General features: G+C 36.6%; 1 protein-coding gene across 1 annotated transcript in view; it reads left to right on the forward strand.

The window, feature by feature from the left end:
- The window catches only part of LOC116165495 (dual oxidase-like), a 26,434-nt gene continuing 9,610 nt past the window's right edge, over nucleotides 1-16,824 (forward strand). The window contains exons 1-17 of the mRNA XM_031479981.1: nucleotides 1-145; nucleotides 6,356-6,553; nucleotides 6,611-6,772; nucleotides 6,826-7,007; nucleotides 7,057-7,300; nucleotides 7,349-8,043; nucleotides 8,090-8,265; nucleotides 8,330-8,454; nucleotides 8,502-8,723; nucleotides 12,701-12,832; nucleotides 12,881-13,083; nucleotides 13,133-13,321; nucleotides 13,378-13,694; nucleotides 13,744-13,837; nucleotides 14,665-14,813; nucleotides 14,869-15,089; nucleotides 15,202-15,432. Coding sequence (XP_031335841.1) covers nucleotides 37-145; nucleotides 6,356-6,553; nucleotides 6,611-6,772; nucleotides 6,826-7,007; nucleotides 7,057-7,300; nucleotides 7,349-8,043; nucleotides 8,090-8,265; nucleotides 8,330-8,454; nucleotides 8,502-8,723; nucleotides 12,701-12,832; nucleotides 12,881-13,083; nucleotides 13,133-13,321; nucleotides 13,378-13,694; nucleotides 13,744-13,837; nucleotides 14,665-14,813; nucleotides 14,869-15,089; nucleotides 15,202-15,432 — 3,649 coding nt within the window. The 5' untranslated portion in view covers nucleotides 1-36. The remainder of the gene's footprint in view (nucleotides 146-6,355; nucleotides 6,554-6,610; nucleotides 6,773-6,825; nucleotides 7,008-7,056; nucleotides 7,301-7,348; nucleotides 8,044-8,089; nucleotides 8,266-8,329; nucleotides 8,455-8,501; nucleotides 8,724-12,700; nucleotides 12,833-12,880; nucleotides 13,084-13,132; nucleotides 13,322-13,377; nucleotides 13,695-13,743; nucleotides 13,838-14,664; nucleotides 14,814-14,868; nucleotides 15,090-15,201; nucleotides 15,433-16,824) is intronic.

Genomic DNA, 16,824 nt, shown 5'->3' on the forward strand with positions numbered 1-16,824 from the left:
TCGTTTGGTATGTGGTGCTCGTGTGACTTGTGAAGCATGATTATCCTCCTGATATTTTTTATCGTTAACCACGTTTTGGGACAAATACCACCTGAACCGGCTCCGCCACCGGTACCTGTTCCTCCTGTTCCACAAATCCGCCAATGTAAGTATTGGCAATTGCAATTACATAAATACAGTTTTTAACTATTTGTAATGTAAAAAGGATCCAAGAATGACTGTATCAAGGTAGGTGTGAATTCTTTTTTGAAGTACAGAAAGTTTGATCCCTACAATAATTGTAAAGGCAGTTTGAGGAAAACACCCAATTATTGATTAATATTGATACAAATTTTTATTCTTACAAAATTACCCGTGGAAATTTCAAACTTCCTCTATATTTGTAAGTATTCATTAGTTTGAAAATGATGAACATAAAAATTAGGAATTGTTAAGAAGGATCTTACGCAACTGCATTTGAGCTCCACTGTAGAATTCCTGTCACTTTACTTTGAACTTTTTTTGATTGTGATTTTGGCATTCTGTTAATGAATTGTGAGTGTCACTTTTTCAAAATTAAAATAAGTTCACTTATACTTTGGATAATTTTGAATTACATTGTTAAAGTAAATATTCAAAAACTATGTCTACGGAGCCCCATAATTATCCCTTCTCTTTCCAATAAAGAATGACTAAAAACTGTTCAGAACCCTTGCATATACGAATTTCACCAGTAGTGATTTGCGGCGCCTCTTGTTGTCATACGCGGAACAAGATGGTACAGATTAGATAAATTTGCATATCACAGCGGTACTTTAAGTCATGCCCAATGAAAAATTTACTGAACGGATTAATTAACAATAATCAGGACTAATCTGTGCCACATAAAATAAAGTAAAATGTTTAATAACAAATTAACTGCATACCTGAGCCAAGGGTAGTATTCGACGTTATAAATACTTTTTAGTATTCAATTACTCTGTAAATAATACTTCTATGGAAGCAGTATTTGTATTAAGGAAATTTCCCCTTATGTATTGGTTTTGTCTAGGGAATGCAATACCGGGATTGCGGGATTCCGAAATACCGGGATCCCGCAGCATTTTTGCGAGATTAATCCCGCACATAAATGGAGTGGGATCCCGCGGGACTGAGAAATTTGTCGACCAAGGGGACGACTCTGTTTACTTTGTTAATGAAACTGATAACGGCCAATTATTTTTTAAATAATTGTTAAACTTTTTTCGTTAAAAATGTACTATGATTTTTGAGGCACTTTAGAAGACTTTTTGTGCTTTACAGGTAAGGTTTTTTTTAGTTCTAAGTTAGGCCCAAGGTACTTTTTTGTTAAATATTGTGATAATTAGCGATTTATTTTAATACAGAACTTAACCGCACAGAATTGCTTATTTGCCAATTTATTTAAAGTTTTGCGAAATCCCGCAAATTCCGGGATCCCGCGGGATTAACATCTAACAATCCCGCAAATACCGGGATTGAGATTTTGCTGCGGGATTGCATTCCCTACTAGAAAGCAATTTCGAAAGAAAATTCAAAGGGCTGTAACTTTTGAACTAGTAGCCCAATCTTGGAACTGTTTGAAATTATGGATTCTACAGGCCACATTCTATAAGAAAAAATTTTTTCCGGGTCGATCTGAGACAATTTTTTTTTCGGGGCTCAAAAAAAGGCAGTGTATAACCTTCCTTTTTTACCAAAAATCGACTGCACCAAAATTTCTCGAGAAAACACTTTTTCTTATTAATTTTGTTGCGTAGAAACCAAAACAATTCGTACTTTTTCGGTCAGACTTCTCAATCAAAGGTTATACAGGGTGACACTTTTAAAACTTGCAATGGGCGATATCGTTTTTTATATTAGAGGTATCACAAAATGGCCAAAACCGTTTCAGTAGAATCGAGGGGGAAGCAAAGTGGTCGTATAAAGAAGGAACCAACTTCAACCTCGTACCCCCCGCCTCCCCCATGCCTAAATTTTGAATTGTGACGTATCACTTGTGATACATCATTGGAAAGCTCTTAAAAATGCTTTTCAGAAATACCATACACTGGTACATTTAAACTGCCCATTCACAATTTATTACACTAAAATTTGAACTCCGCAAATAAACAACTTTTATTTAATAAAATGTTCACCGTTTTGTTCTAAACAATACCACAAACGGTTTTCAAATTCATTTCTAACATTTTTAAACACTTCCCTGGAAAGTGAACGGCACTCCCTGACTATCCGGTAGCGAAGATCATTTATGGAAGCTGGTTCAGTTTTGTACACAACCGATTTTAAATGACCCCAAAGAAATCCAATGGTGTCAGATCTGGAGATCGTGCTGGCCATTCTATAGGACCTCTTCGTCCTATCCACAGCCATAGAGTAATGAGGAGGAGCCCCATCTTGTTGAAAATGTATGAAATCTTCAATCAAATTTATGTTTCCGTCAATTGGATTTATTTGATTCTCTATTTCATGAGTGATGAGAGGCTCGACGGTATTTTGTAGCATGTTTAGGTAAGTATCTCCAGTTAAATTTCCTTCGATAAACAGAGGACCAATAATGCTATCACCTAAGATACCTGCCCAGACGTTAATTTTTTGGGGCCGTTGAGTATGCCCCTCGCGAAAAAGATGAGTATTTTTATCGTCCCAATACCGGCAGTTATGTTTGTTCATATTTCCATTTAAAAAGAATGTACATTCATCACTAAAACAAATGTTTTTCAGCAGTTCCGGATTATTTTGAATATTCTCGGTCATTATTTCACAAAATTGGATTCTTAGATCGGAGTCGTCTTCGGTTAGTTCCTGTACAATCTGCATCTTATAAGGGTAGAATTTGTGCACCTTAAGAGTTCGTCGTACAGTTTCTCGCGAAAGTCCGGTCATAGTCGCTGCTTTTCGAATAGATGATGTTGGGTTTGTACCAAAATGACCTAAAACTTCAATCTGAGTAGCTTCATCCATTATTCTTGGTCCGTCTCTTTCCTTATTTTCCACTGACCCAGTTTCTTCAAATTTAGTCACTAACATTGCAACATAAGTGTGACTGACACGTCGTTCTGGGTGTCGCGGGCATTAAAAACAGCTGCTATTCTAAATGCAGATCGCGCTTCAGAACCATAGATGAAAATAATTTCAACTCTTTCGGCTAACGTGTACACCATTATGAAATCTTTAGTTAAATTCAAAATTTGTAATTTTCTTGCCAAGAAATACTAAAAACGAGACTAAAATAATAATAACCGATCAACAAATAAAGCAATAGAAAATTATTATTTACTAAAAATTGCTGTCATTGTTTTTCCAAAGCATCACTAGATCTAAGAAATTTTTTTTATTTCAAACACTGACAAATTCATCAAATATTCAAATTACTCATTTTTATTACATAAATTGTGAATGGGCAGTCTAAATGCACCAGTATATGGTATTTCTGAAAAGGATTTTTTAAGAGCTTTCCAATGATGTATCACAAGTGATACGTCACAATTCAAAATTTAGGGAGGGGGGTGGCGGGGGGTACGAGGTTGAAGTTGGTTCCTTCTTTATACGACCATTTTGCTTCCCCCTCGATTCTACCGAAACGGTTTTGGCCATTTTGTGATAACCTCTAATATAAAAAACAATATCGCCCATTGAAAGTTTTAAAAGTGTCACCCTGTATATAGACTAGAAACCAATTTCGAAAGAAAATTCAAAGAGCTGTAACTTTTGAACTAGTAGCCCAATCTAGGAACTGTTTGAAATTATGGATTCTACAGGCCACATTCTATAAGAAAATTTTTTTTCCGGGTCGATCTGAGACAATTTTTTCTTAGGGCCTCAAAAAAAGGCAGTGTTTAACCTTCTTTTTTTACCAAAAATCTACTGCACCAAAATTTCTCGGGAAAACACTTTTTCTTATTAATTTTGGTGCGTAGAATCCAAAACAATTCGTACTTTTTCGATCAGACTTCTCAATCAAAAGTTATAGACTAGAAATGCAATACCGGGATCCCGAAATAAGCATTTTTGCGAGATTAATCCCGCACATAAATGGAGCGGGATCCCGCGGGATTTGCGGGACTGAGGAATTTGTCGACCAAGGGGACGACTCTGTTTGCTTTGTTAATGAAACGCATAACGGAGAAATTATTTTTAAAATAATTGTTAAACTTTTTTCGTTAAAAATGTACTATGATTTTTGAGGCACTTTAGAAGACTGTTTGTGCTTTACAGGTAAGGTTTTTTTGAGTTCTAAGTTAGGCCGAAGGTACTTTTTTGTTAAATATTGTGATAATTAGCGATTTATTTTAATACAGAAGTTAACCGCACAGAATTGCTTATTTGCCAATTTATTTAAAGTTTTGCAAGATCCCGCAAATACCGGAATCCCGCGGGATTAACATCTAACAATCCCGCAAATACCGGGATTGAGATTTTGCTGCGGGATTGCATTCCCTAGTTTTGTCTGCCCGTCCGTCTGTTTATCTGTTCCTCGTCTAACTCTAGTGTTTGAATACTTTTTACTGTATTTAAAAACTTTTCAAAGTACCTAGTATTTAATTTTGTACTATTCTGCCCAGCTCTGTTACATAGTGACATCTAATGATCTAAGTGTTAGTATGACGATCTTATTTTTATAAAATGGAAACATGTGAAATTAACCTCTCATTTATAAAACTTTGCAACTGTAATTCAGGTTCTAGAGGCTTCTCATGAAGTTCTACCAGTTATGCATATTATGTAAATCTTAGAAAGAAGACAACTGCACGCAGCCCCCACCCCAACTTTTTTAGAGTTCTGGAAAGATTATCAATAGTTCTTCGATTCTTTCAACTTGAAACACTGAAATGTTTAGCAAGAATAGTGCCGTCTAACGCCCTATTTAAAAAAATGAAAGGGTTATACAAAACTGTAATCGAAACTCAAAATTTTGAATATTTTATTTTGTTTCATATTTCATATTTATTTATTTCCCTTTCAGATTACATTAGTAATATAGGGTCGTCAGGAGAGTAAATCGTATACAAACAATTAGTTAGTGACAAACGTAACATATAAGTATATAAAACATTTATAAGTGTATAAAACAAAAGACAAGAGACATATAGGACTCTCGATATCATACTGGAGAGCCTGCCAAGTACTCCACCACTGTGTAATATGGGTGCTCCAGAAAGAAATTTTTCGCCAAGGATTTAAATTGTGCTGCTTTGCATTTTTGGATCCGCATAGGTAGGTGATTAAATAATTTAATGCACCTATATGTGGGAGATTGTTCATATAAATGTGTAGTGTGTTTTGGGATACAGAGTTGCCGTGCGAAACGCGTTTTCATCGTGCTGCTGACATCTTGGTTGGTACTGAATTGATGGAGGTTGTCGAACGTGTAGAGAACACATCTGTAGATATGGTAGATGGTAGATATGGTTATTAATTTCGCGTTTACTAGGAAAATATTCATAACCCTTGAAGGGCGATCTAGAAGTCGGTGTTTTTCTTTAGGTTACAAATGGTACGGCGCTCCCTTCCTTGGAAAGGTTCACTGCAAGAACAAATGAAAACTGGATCGCTTTTGGGGTGATACAGTTGAACTTTTGTAACTCGCGCTTCTTGTTGTACCTATGGTAAACTTCTGGATAATGAACTTTTATTTATCTCGACCAAACTATACCGGACTCGTAATTTCTTCGTTTGATATTGGAGTTTTTTCGTAATCCTTAAATGCGATTTATGTGTAGCGGGGTTTTGGTTACATCACAATTTCATCAAAATGAGCACTGAACATTTGCATTTCTAGACCACAAATTCATACGTTCGCGATTTAAAATTAACTTGTTTACGCGCTACGATAAAGCGAATGGTCTTCATCGGTATTACGTCAACACTAAAACTGCGTTACGAATTTCACTTCAGACTGGTTATTCGCACAATATAGACGAGTTTAACTGGTACCCTATTCCAATTCAGACCCAAAGACGCATTACAACATTTGCGCGAATGATTTTTAATGAAACCGCGCCCGATAGAATTTGCGTGATTCCAAGTTAATTGGAAGAACTGCCACGCTATTGCGATTGAAGGTAGGCTTCCTTCTCATCTCCAAGGTTTCCTTGGGGCCGAGTAGAAAATGCGAAGCGGGTTGAACGCAAATTTTGTGGGACCAATCTAGTCCACCGATTTTTAGCAACCCACTCGCGCTCACCTTCCTTATGAGGCGGTACATGTGTAATTTTTACTAAATGAAATTCGAACAATTTAAAACTGCAACTGCAAATACTCACCGTTTATTGTTCTTCAAAGCAAGAAAATAAAGATGCTATACTAACAAAAGAACGCATTTTTGAAAATAAGGGCTAATCGTATTTTTAATTAGGGGACCGAAAACCAGGTATCGATGACTGGCCCGGAATACATTCAAGTGACAGAACTGTACTAGGTGATTGGCTGTTGAGAGGCTGTTGGTCTAAGGATCCATCGCATACCTGTAAAAACTCAAGGGAAACGGACGTAGAATTTGAAGGATATGATGGGTGGTATAACAATTTTGCAAGGCCTGATTTGGGAGCTATTGGTATGTGTGTCGTAAACATGTTGTGCTCGTGTAAATATAATTTGACTGTATCTTTAGACGGTACTCTACTAAGGAGGTGGCCGGCAGCTTACGAGGATGGGACGTATTTGCCGTCTGGCTCCAAAAGACCAAACCCATTGGAACTTAGCGAGCAACTGTTGGAGGGACCCATTGGATCACAATCGCGAACCGGAAAAAATGCTTTGCTAGTATTCTTTGGTAACCTACAAAAGTACCGCTTGCTGGCGCAATTACCGACCTAATTATTGTAGGCCAACAAGTCGTCGAAGAGATTCTCGACGCGCAACGACCCGCTTGTCCCCCTGAGTATTTTAATATTCCCATACCTTTGAATCATTCGTACAGAAAAAAACCGGGTCACACGGTACTGCCATTATTAAGAACCAGATACAATCAAGCAACGGGATTAAGTCCAAATAATCCCAGGCAGCAGGTAAAGGTGGTATACAATGGCCCTCTCATTCAGGCATTTCTGTTTTAAGATAAACGAAATTACTCCATTCATCGACGGAGGACTGATGTACGGTATCACAAAGCAATGGGCCGATCGACTTCGCACATACTCTAATGGCACAATGGATCCTGATGGTCTCCTCGCCTACTCTCATGAAGGACTTTTTCCAGAGTATAACACTGATCGGCTCCCGTTGGCCAATCCGCCACCACCGTTTCATCATGCCGAATTTGTTCAAAGACACGAATTGGCGCGCATATCCAGATTCTTTAGTGCGTTTTACTGTTTTCATTTTGGCAGTCTGCTTATTCTTGTTTTAGAACTTGGAAACCCGCGTGGAAATGAAAATACTTTCCTTTTAACTTATGGTGTATTGTGGTTCCGTTGGCACAACTATTTAGCCAGAAGATTTAGGGCACATCATCCCGAATGGTCATCAGAGAGAGTTTTTAACGAAGCGAGGAAATGGGTAATTGCCACTCATCAACACATAGTGTTTGATGAGTGGTTGCCCGCATGGCTCAACGTCACTACTATGACTCCATACAAAGGCTACGATCCAAGTGTTGATCCACAAATTGATCAGTTTTTCCAAGCGGCCGCTTTTCGTTTTGGTCACACCCTAGTTACGCCCGGAGTTTATCTACGTGATTATGGTAGGAACGGTTGCAACTATTCCTTCCCAAATTGGGGTCGTTACGCTGTAAGAACCTGCAATGCCTTTTGGAGGCCGCAAGATGCAATTAAAACCAATTATTCTAATGAAGAACTTATTGATATTGACAGAGTGTTAATGGGAATGTCTGTGCAGTTATGCGAAGAAGAAGATCATAAAATAGTTGAAGATTTACGAGGTAATGTTTTTGGACCGATCGAATTTCCAAGACGAGATTTAATGGCAGTTAATATCCAACGCGCTCGCGATCACGGATTGCCCGATTTTAATTCTGCTCGAAAAGCTTACGGTTTACCCCCAGTAACTAATGTGGATCATTTTCAGTATGTGAGCACGGAGGTAGGTTGCTGTATTTGCTAATTATTTTTTAAACAAAGCTTCCTAGATTAAAGAAAGATTGATGTTATTGTATAACAACAGTTTTAATGATATCGATCCTTGGGTCGGCGGTATTCTCGAAACTGGTGATGGACCGGGTGAACTTTTCCAAGCCGTTATTGTCGATCAATTCCAACGAATTCGAGACGGTGATCGATTTTGGTTCAACAATACAAAAAATGGGTATAGTATTATATATTACGTTTCTACTCGAAGTAGGTAGTTATTTGAGAAAAACGCTTTTTAGGTTATTCACGAATGAAGAAATAGACAGATTAAAGGAATTAACTTTTTATGATGTTATAATGGCGGTCACAAAAATGGATCACAATGATATTCCCAGAAATCCTTTTAATGTGCCCTTGCGAAACAGTAGGTTGCGACATAAGCTTATACCTGTTTCAGAATAAGACTTTCAGTTTACGAAATCGCTGAGAATTGTGTATCAAAGTTGATTAGATCAGAGTGCAGAATAAGATTAAGTCCAACAACTACAGAACCATTTAATTGTTATCACCTGCCTCAGTTAAATGCGGAGAACTTGAACGAGCCCTGTGTACAAGGATATTCCTACAATTATTTCAGTCAAAGTGAAGCTTCTTTCATTCTTACATATGCGGGCCTAGTGACCTTCTTGATTGGTAAGTATTTACTTAGTGGTCTTGATGGTAGGGGTCGAACTGTATCAGTGACACGCCGAATATATAGATTGTTACACCAGTTTTTACTAACGAGGGTAATGATTAGCTGTCAAGGTTTTATGCTAATTACCTACTCTACGGTATTGTCAAATTTTATACACTTGATTTTAGACGCGCACCTTTCGCAAAGTATCGCTCTCTCGGCTTAATCCCCACTTTTTGCAATTTTACAAATACACCTTCAAAATGTTGCTATTCGATTTATTCGTTCAATCAATAAACTCCTAGCGTAAGCAGGCTGCCTCACGAAACGGATCGAACTCGTCAAAAACTGACACCTATAATCAATGTTGTGACAGATACTTTTATTTGAGCATCTAGATACATATACATTTGCTTCATTGTATCTAGATGTAGATAGGTACCTATATTTTGCATCTAGATAACATATATAGGTAAGAAGTCTAGAAAACTCTGGAATCGAGTTTTAAAAAAATAACACCTAACAGTTTGAGGTTGTGTTTAAAATGATGATAATTATTTTCTCAAACTCAAAGTCAAATTACCGTTCGAATGTTGCAATCGTTCACTGATTTGACCGAAACCACAGCTTATTAACGAAAATTACAGTTTGTGCATTTCTCACTAGAAACTTATGACAAATTATGCTTCTGTTTTTATCTTTCTTATTCTTACATGCCGGGCTTTAATCACGATAATTCAGCTCATGTATAATAAATCCCATTGTGAGTAATGTCAGTACAAAATCGTAGTTTGCCATCGGAAGGGAGAAAGGAAGAGAAATGCAAGGGAATAAATCGGATTTATTTATTAACGAGCTCCTAGCGAGTTTATAATTTTGCGGTGTCTGTTCGTCTGTACGTCTGTCCATCCGTTAGCACGATATCTCGATAACGAATGGACCGATTACGATAAAATTTTGTAGGTGGATTCTTTATCAAATTTGTAGATATGAGTTCGTGAATTGGCAATGTAGCCCAAAAAATAAGGAAGGCCCTTTTGACATCTCCGTGAGTTATGAACCGAATTACATGAAATTCAATATGCGCATAGCTTTAGCCATATGACAACTTTCTTATTTATGGAGGGATTTAAATGAAATTTGATGCATAGCCACTTGGAATAAAAGCAAATTTAACACCAGTTTGAAAATTTGGTTTGCGCATGCGCAGTGCCAACTTTCTTATTTATGGAGGCATCCAAGTTAAATTTGATACATAGCCACTTGGAATAAAAGCAAATATGTAGCGCCATTTTCCAAATTTGGTTTTGTGTAGGATGTGTAGTGCCAACTTTCTTATTTATGGAAGCAATTAAATGAAATTTCATACATATACACTTTAAATAAAAGCAAAACTAACATCAGGTTTAAAATTTGGTTTTGCACATGCTATAGACATACCCAGGAGCTCGTTTTCGATATTTATTTAGTTATTATTTATTTATTATCCCTTTCTTGTTCTGGGCCCTCAACAGACTTGCGTCCAATTACAGAGTGACCCGCAAATGCTTTTTAGAGATGCCTTTGCAGAAGGTCTTAAGTTGTTCTATGCTACTCCGGTATTTACCTTACGAATTAGAAAAACTGCAGGAAAACCTAATTCGGAGTAGCCGGCAGAGTGCTCGAAACTGGTCTAAGGTAATTCTCATCTCTGCCACAGATGAAAAATTCACCTCAACCCAGGTTCGAACACCCAACCTCCGGATTTATAGTCCAATGCAACGGATACAACAACAACAACAAAAAGTACGCCCAGATACAATGAAAAATGTATCTAGTTACAGATATCGTTACATTTTTCCCAAAATATCTAGATATAGAACTATAGATACTTCAAATGTATATAGAGATGGCACAATAGTGCGTATAATTCATTAATTTTACCTTATCTCCTCCCAGACTGCTGCTACCAACTTTCCTTCACAATAATTAATCGGACAGTGCCGTGTCCAAAAACCATTGAAGAAACAATAGAGCGACCAAATTTTGGAGAAAGCCCTATAATGGGATCACCTTGTACACGTTGTAATATTCAATACTAAAAATCACGCAGACTTAAAACACTCAACTGACTCAACCCTAAAATTAATTTGTGGAAACCACCATCTAATTAAAATGGCGCCTACACCATGTGTCCTATTTAATTTTAAAAATCAAATTACATAAACCCCATTGGAGGGCTCCCGTTACAAAGATTCTCGTTATTAACGAGCTCCTAGCGAGTTTATAATTTTGCGGTGTCTGTCCGTCTGTCCGTCCGTTAGCACGATATCTTCGGAAAATTTTGCAGGTGGATTCTTTATCAAATTTGTAGATCGGGGGCCCTGTTGACATTCCCGTGAGTTATGAATCGATCAACATTCACAGTGCCCTTTTCGCATCTCGACCATTTATAAACCGAATTTCAAACTTTCTTATTTATGAAGGTACTTATTTAAATTAAATTTGGTACATGGACACTTTGAATAAAAATTGAACGCCAGGTTCAAAATTTGGTTTCGCGCATGCGCAGTGCCAACTTTCTTATTTACAGAGAGATTTAAATGAAATTTGATACATAGCCACTTGGAATAAAAGCAAATTTAACGCCAGGTTCAAAATTTGGTTTTGCACATGCTATAGCCATATACCCAGGAGCTCGTTTTCTATATTTGTTTACACGTTTATTTATTATTGAAGTGGAAGAACTTTGGTATCTTCTAGTTGTGTCCACACATCAAAAGTATATACAGTGTAATTTCTTTTTTAGCGCATTTCCACAAAAATAAAAAAAATGCGCTATTGTGGCCACTTTGTCCGTCCGTCCGTCCGTCCGCTCGTTTTGCGACGCTATTAGTTCTTTATCTTAAGAGCTATTGTTCTACTTTTTTCGCTATTTGGTTCGTTATGGTGTCGAGGCTTGCACAAAGGAAGGAATTTTATCTGCGTTTATTGCTAAAAAAGTTTGTAAAAAAACCAACAAACAAACCATCCTAGAGAGCATTTATAATTTTGTATTGTTGTCTGTCGTCTGTCTGTTGGTCTGTCCGTCTGTTCCTTTGCCTGTCTGTCCCTCTATCTGTCCGTGTGAACGATATTTTTGTTTAGAAATGTCCGATCGCTTTTACATCTCCGTTAGTTATGAACTGAATTGCATGAAATTCAATATGGAAAATTTTATTTTGCTCATGTGCAAGCCAACTTTTTTTTATCTATGGAAGCATTTAAGTGAAATTTGATACTTTGGCGCTTGGAACAAAGGAAAATCTAACATTAGTTTCAAAATTTAGGTTTGCGCATGCGCAGTTCCAACTTTCTTATTTAGAAAAGCATTGAAATGAAATTCTTCTCATAAACTGAAATTGAAGTAGCACGTCAACAATGGATTGCCCATGTGCAACGCTATCTTTCATATTTGTGGGCGGATTTTTACGATTTTAACAGAAGTTGCATCTTACAAATGGGAAATGAATGCAAGTGGAAATGCGCTTTATGTAAATCGTTTACGATTACTTTTTAACTTGTTTTTAATTTTCAAACCTGTTAAAGTAAAATGTCCGATCCTGCGGTAATCTATACCTCGGACATCGTTTTTGTGGCTTCGTCTGAACGACCCCACGGCTAATTTACCAAGGACCTAATTCGCACTACTTTAAACTTTGAAAACTACACGCATCGTTCATGCGAATATGTAATTAGCCAGCTTCTTCTCAACTAATGCTAAACGTTAGAAACCTAAATTGACAGATATAACTCGGCTCCACGTTGACTGAGTTTTTACAAGGAAAATCTTCCACGACTTCTTGGCTCCTCTAACTTTCACACGCAGTTAGTTCGACAGTACCATACTAAGAAATCATTCGTCCATATAAAAAAATCGAAAAAAATTAGAAAATCCAAATTAAATAAACGTTTTGTTTTACAAAAAAATAGCAATTAATTTTTATTATATAACTATTAATTTCTGTTCCAATAGGTACATGTGGTGGGGTTTACTTATTAATACAGCTGAAGCAGAAACAAGAAAAACTGCTACAAACGCAAATTGACGATTCCGTCAGATCGACATTGAGAAACGAAAACCACATCGATCTTCCATTGTTTACAGGTGATTTATTGTATTGCCTAAAATGGCAATTGTCGAATTACGTTTCAGTAATGGAATGGAGTAACCATAACGAATTATTGAAACCAGTCGCTATTGTTTTGAATACTAAGACGAAGCAAATTTGTGTCATGACGCATAAAGGGAATCTACTAAGGGCCCTGGACTTATCCTATAATAAGTGTAAACTTCAGATTTACGTTATATCTGATCAGCCGTACGTTTTCATGAAGTCGCACCAAGATTACGATTTAGTACGGACTAGTTGTCGGTTTCTACTTGCTAAGAGCCTTATTGTTTCAGGTAATTAAATTTGATTCCAACTATTTACGGAAAACCTTCCTAAATGCTCTCGAGCAGTTCATTAGTACCGTGCACGTTGAGCGAGAAAACATCTCTAATTTCACATTGAAAGCTGCATTCAAGATTGTGGTTACCCAAGAACATAGACAACAACGCTTAGAGATGTTCTTCAGGGTTGTGTTTGCCCAAGTAAGTCTCTACCTATGCATATACTTGGAAGTGTTTACCACCTCTCTGTTATGCAGGCCTTCCAAATTCAACACTCCAGAGAAGAGTTATTGAAAGTGGACGCAAAAATGGCAAAAGAAATCGTACACACGGAATTAACCTTGGTCGAATTTGCTGAAGCGCTAAATATGTCTTCCAATGCAGAATTCGTAGTTAGAATGTTTAATCTCATTGATAAAGATAAGAATGGCTTCATTTCGTTTCGCGAGTTTGTCGATTTACTGATAATATTTGCGGAAGGAGATGAACTGAAGAAGGCGAAGCTGTTGTTTGACATGTATGATGTAAACGCGACTGGCGTGTTGTCCGTGTCCGAATTCTCCGACATGATCAAGTAGTTACATCTTTGTATTTTTCAAAACTTGATTCGTAACTCGTTGTAGATCTTTCTTGGAAACAGTTCAAGGTAAGATTGAGCCCTCTGTGTTGCAGAAGACGATTAAGAACATGATGCAATCGGCAGGATTACATAACAAGGTTTGGGGTGTTTTTGACGTATGTCATGCTGGCACCGCAACTTTAGCCTGCACATATAATATATATGCCATATTTTTGCTCTATTTAATCACCAAAAGCATTATTTTTTCACCCTCCAAATTTTCATATATAATACCATAAGTAGTGGAAGTATTGTTGAATATTTTTGAGGTGCTGTTACGAATGCTAGTTGCGTTGATTAATACCACTCGCCCAAGCGTAATTAGCATGAGTGGAACAACACCTCAAAAATAATCTAGAAATACTTCGACTACGAATGGTATTCGAAGGTATTCAATGAATCAAAAGAAACTTTAAGCGTAATTACACACGCGAATGTATATTTATATGTAATAATCTCGAAGCCCATGACATTATTTCCATGACGATAATAAACGTCAAAATAAATTATGGATGTTGCTTTTCATTTTGCATTGATGCTCCAAGCTAATTCGTTATGAGTGATGAAATGAAAAGATGTGGTGATAAGTCGGTTGTCGAAATTGATTAAACAACTAAGATAAATGTTCCAGTTAATACGAAAAAATTTCGCGACATTTCACTGGTGGAAGAAATTTCTTTGACCAATAAATAGTATTGGTACAAAAATATAAATTAAATGTTTTTGATAGGTGTTTTAGTACTTGCGGTGCCACCGTCACGCTCAAATATTTAAAAACAAATTTTTGGAGAGTGAAAAAAGAATGCTTAGAGCATAATTAGAGAAAAAATATGGCATATATATTATATGTGCAGGCTAAAGTTGCGGTGCCAGTATTACGTACGTGTGTTTTTGTACTGTAGTGGGCATATATTTTGTATTACAGACCAGTTTGAGTTTCGAGGATTTTAAGAGAATCATAGGGGAAGACATTAAGAAGCTGAATTATGCCAATTTAGGTTTTAAGGGCGCTCCGGAGGTTAAAGGTCACAATTTCCTAGATAGTGCAAGAAACACCATCGAAAGCATTTACGAGTATGGATACTACGAACAAGACCCAAAAAATATTTCATATCGCTTGATGTTGTAGAAATCCAGCTGATATTAAGGCAAGATTACAAGGAGTTAGCAGTAGTAAGCAAACGAATGAGTTAATCGATAAAGAACAAGATAGTGTAACAACCATTCGAAAGGAAAAACCAGGGAAATATACTCAAATTTTACGGTACATAGAGGAGAATGCGAAAGAAATATTTTGGTTTTCTCTATACACTTTGGTTTTGTGGGCAATTTTTGCAGAACGGGCATACTGTAAGTAAGATAAAAAAGTGGCAAGTTTTCGTCTGGAACAAAAGACAGGCGAAAAGTAGCGATTTTGACGAGCACTCCATTGAATGATTAATTCACTTTAAAAAATCCGTAGATTATTCTGTGGAGTCTGAGCACTCTGGACTTCGGATAATTGCCGGATATGGGGTTACGATTACACGAGGAGGTGCATCTGCAATGATGTTTGCTTACTCTTCTTTGTTGGTAACTATGTGTAAAAACACTTGTACGTTCTTACGAGATACAGTACTGGGACTATATTTTCCATTTGATGCTATGGTTGAATTTCACAAATACATCGCGTATTGGGCATTGTTTTTTACAAGTAAGTACCATGTACCCACATAGCAGACCTATTATATACATTGCATATAACAAGCACATTCCACGTGGGATTTTGTACATCCATACATCCAATGTGGAAAAGTATTTCGCAATTAATGTCCGATGTATGTGCATGGGATATAAGTTTGGCAGACTTCACATAATACATAGTATATACGCTTTGGATGTCTTATGTATAGCATCAGACATGCTATGCATATTGGTATACGGACAACTGGATTTACCATGAATATTCCTGTAATATGCAAAGATGTTTAATAGGATATTCTATGCAGAGCTGGGCAGAATACTTTCAAAAAGTATTTAAATAGTAAATACTTTACACAAATCAAAGGTATTTGAATACTAAATACTAGATAAAAGTCTTAATACTATTTAAAAAATCAAGTTATACTTTGTATGGGGTTAGCTTTTTTTATATTTCTATTGTTATAATACAAATTTAAGGGGAGTAAAAGGACCTTTCTTATACCAGTTATATCCTTAAGAATACGTGTACCAGTTTTCAAAGCGATCGTACGTCGTGCACATGATACGTACGCCTTTCTGAAATTAATCTTAGCGATTTTGGAACAGATCCATTTTTGACCATCCGTTTGTCCGTGTGCATGATAGTTGGTTTAGAAACGTGCGATCGCTTTGAAAATTGGTACACATGGTCTTAAGGATATAAGAAAGGTCCCTATTGTTTTTAAGTTACGTAGACTATCGAGTTCGGTATTCAAATGTATCGGATTTTTATATTTGATTTTGTGACAATGGAAACTGTCCCTAAACATTTCTAAATTGTTCTCAAATATTTGAATAACTTAAAAGTACTGCGTTTTTTTGAGGCCGGAAAAAAATTGTGGCCTGTAGAATCCATCATTTCAAACAGTTCCAAGATTGGGCTACTAGTTCAAAAGTTACAGCCCTTTGAATTTTTTTTCGAAATTTGGTTTCTAGTCTATAACTTTTGATTGAGAAGTCTGATCGAAAAAGTACGAATTGTTTTGGATTCTACGCACCAAAATTAATAAGACAAAGTGTTTTCCCGAGAAATTTTGGTGCAGTCGATTTTTGGTAAAAAAGGAAGGTTATACACTGCCTTTTTTTGAGCCCCGAAAAAAAAAATTGTCTCAGATCGACCCGGAAAAAAAATTTTCTTATAGAATGTGGCCTGTAGAATCCATAATTTCCAACAGTTCCAAGATTGGGCTACTAGTTCAAAAGTTACAGCCCTTTGAATTTTCTTTCGAAATTGGTTTCTAGTCAATAACTTTTGATTGAGAAGTCTGATCGAAAAAGTACGAATTGTTTTGGATTCTACGCACCAAAATTAATAAGAAAAAGTGTTTTTCCGAGAAATTTTGGTACAGTCGATGTTTGGTAA

Source organism: Photinus pyralis, unplaced genomic scaffold (genome assembly GCF_008802855.1).
Source record: "Photinus pyralis isolate 1611_PpyrPB1 unplaced genomic scaffold, Ppyr1.3 Ppyr1.4_LG3a, whole genome shotgun sequence".
Classification (NCBI taxonomy): domain Eukaryota; kingdom Metazoa; phylum Arthropoda; class Insecta; order Coleoptera; family Lampyridae; genus Photinus; species Photinus pyralis.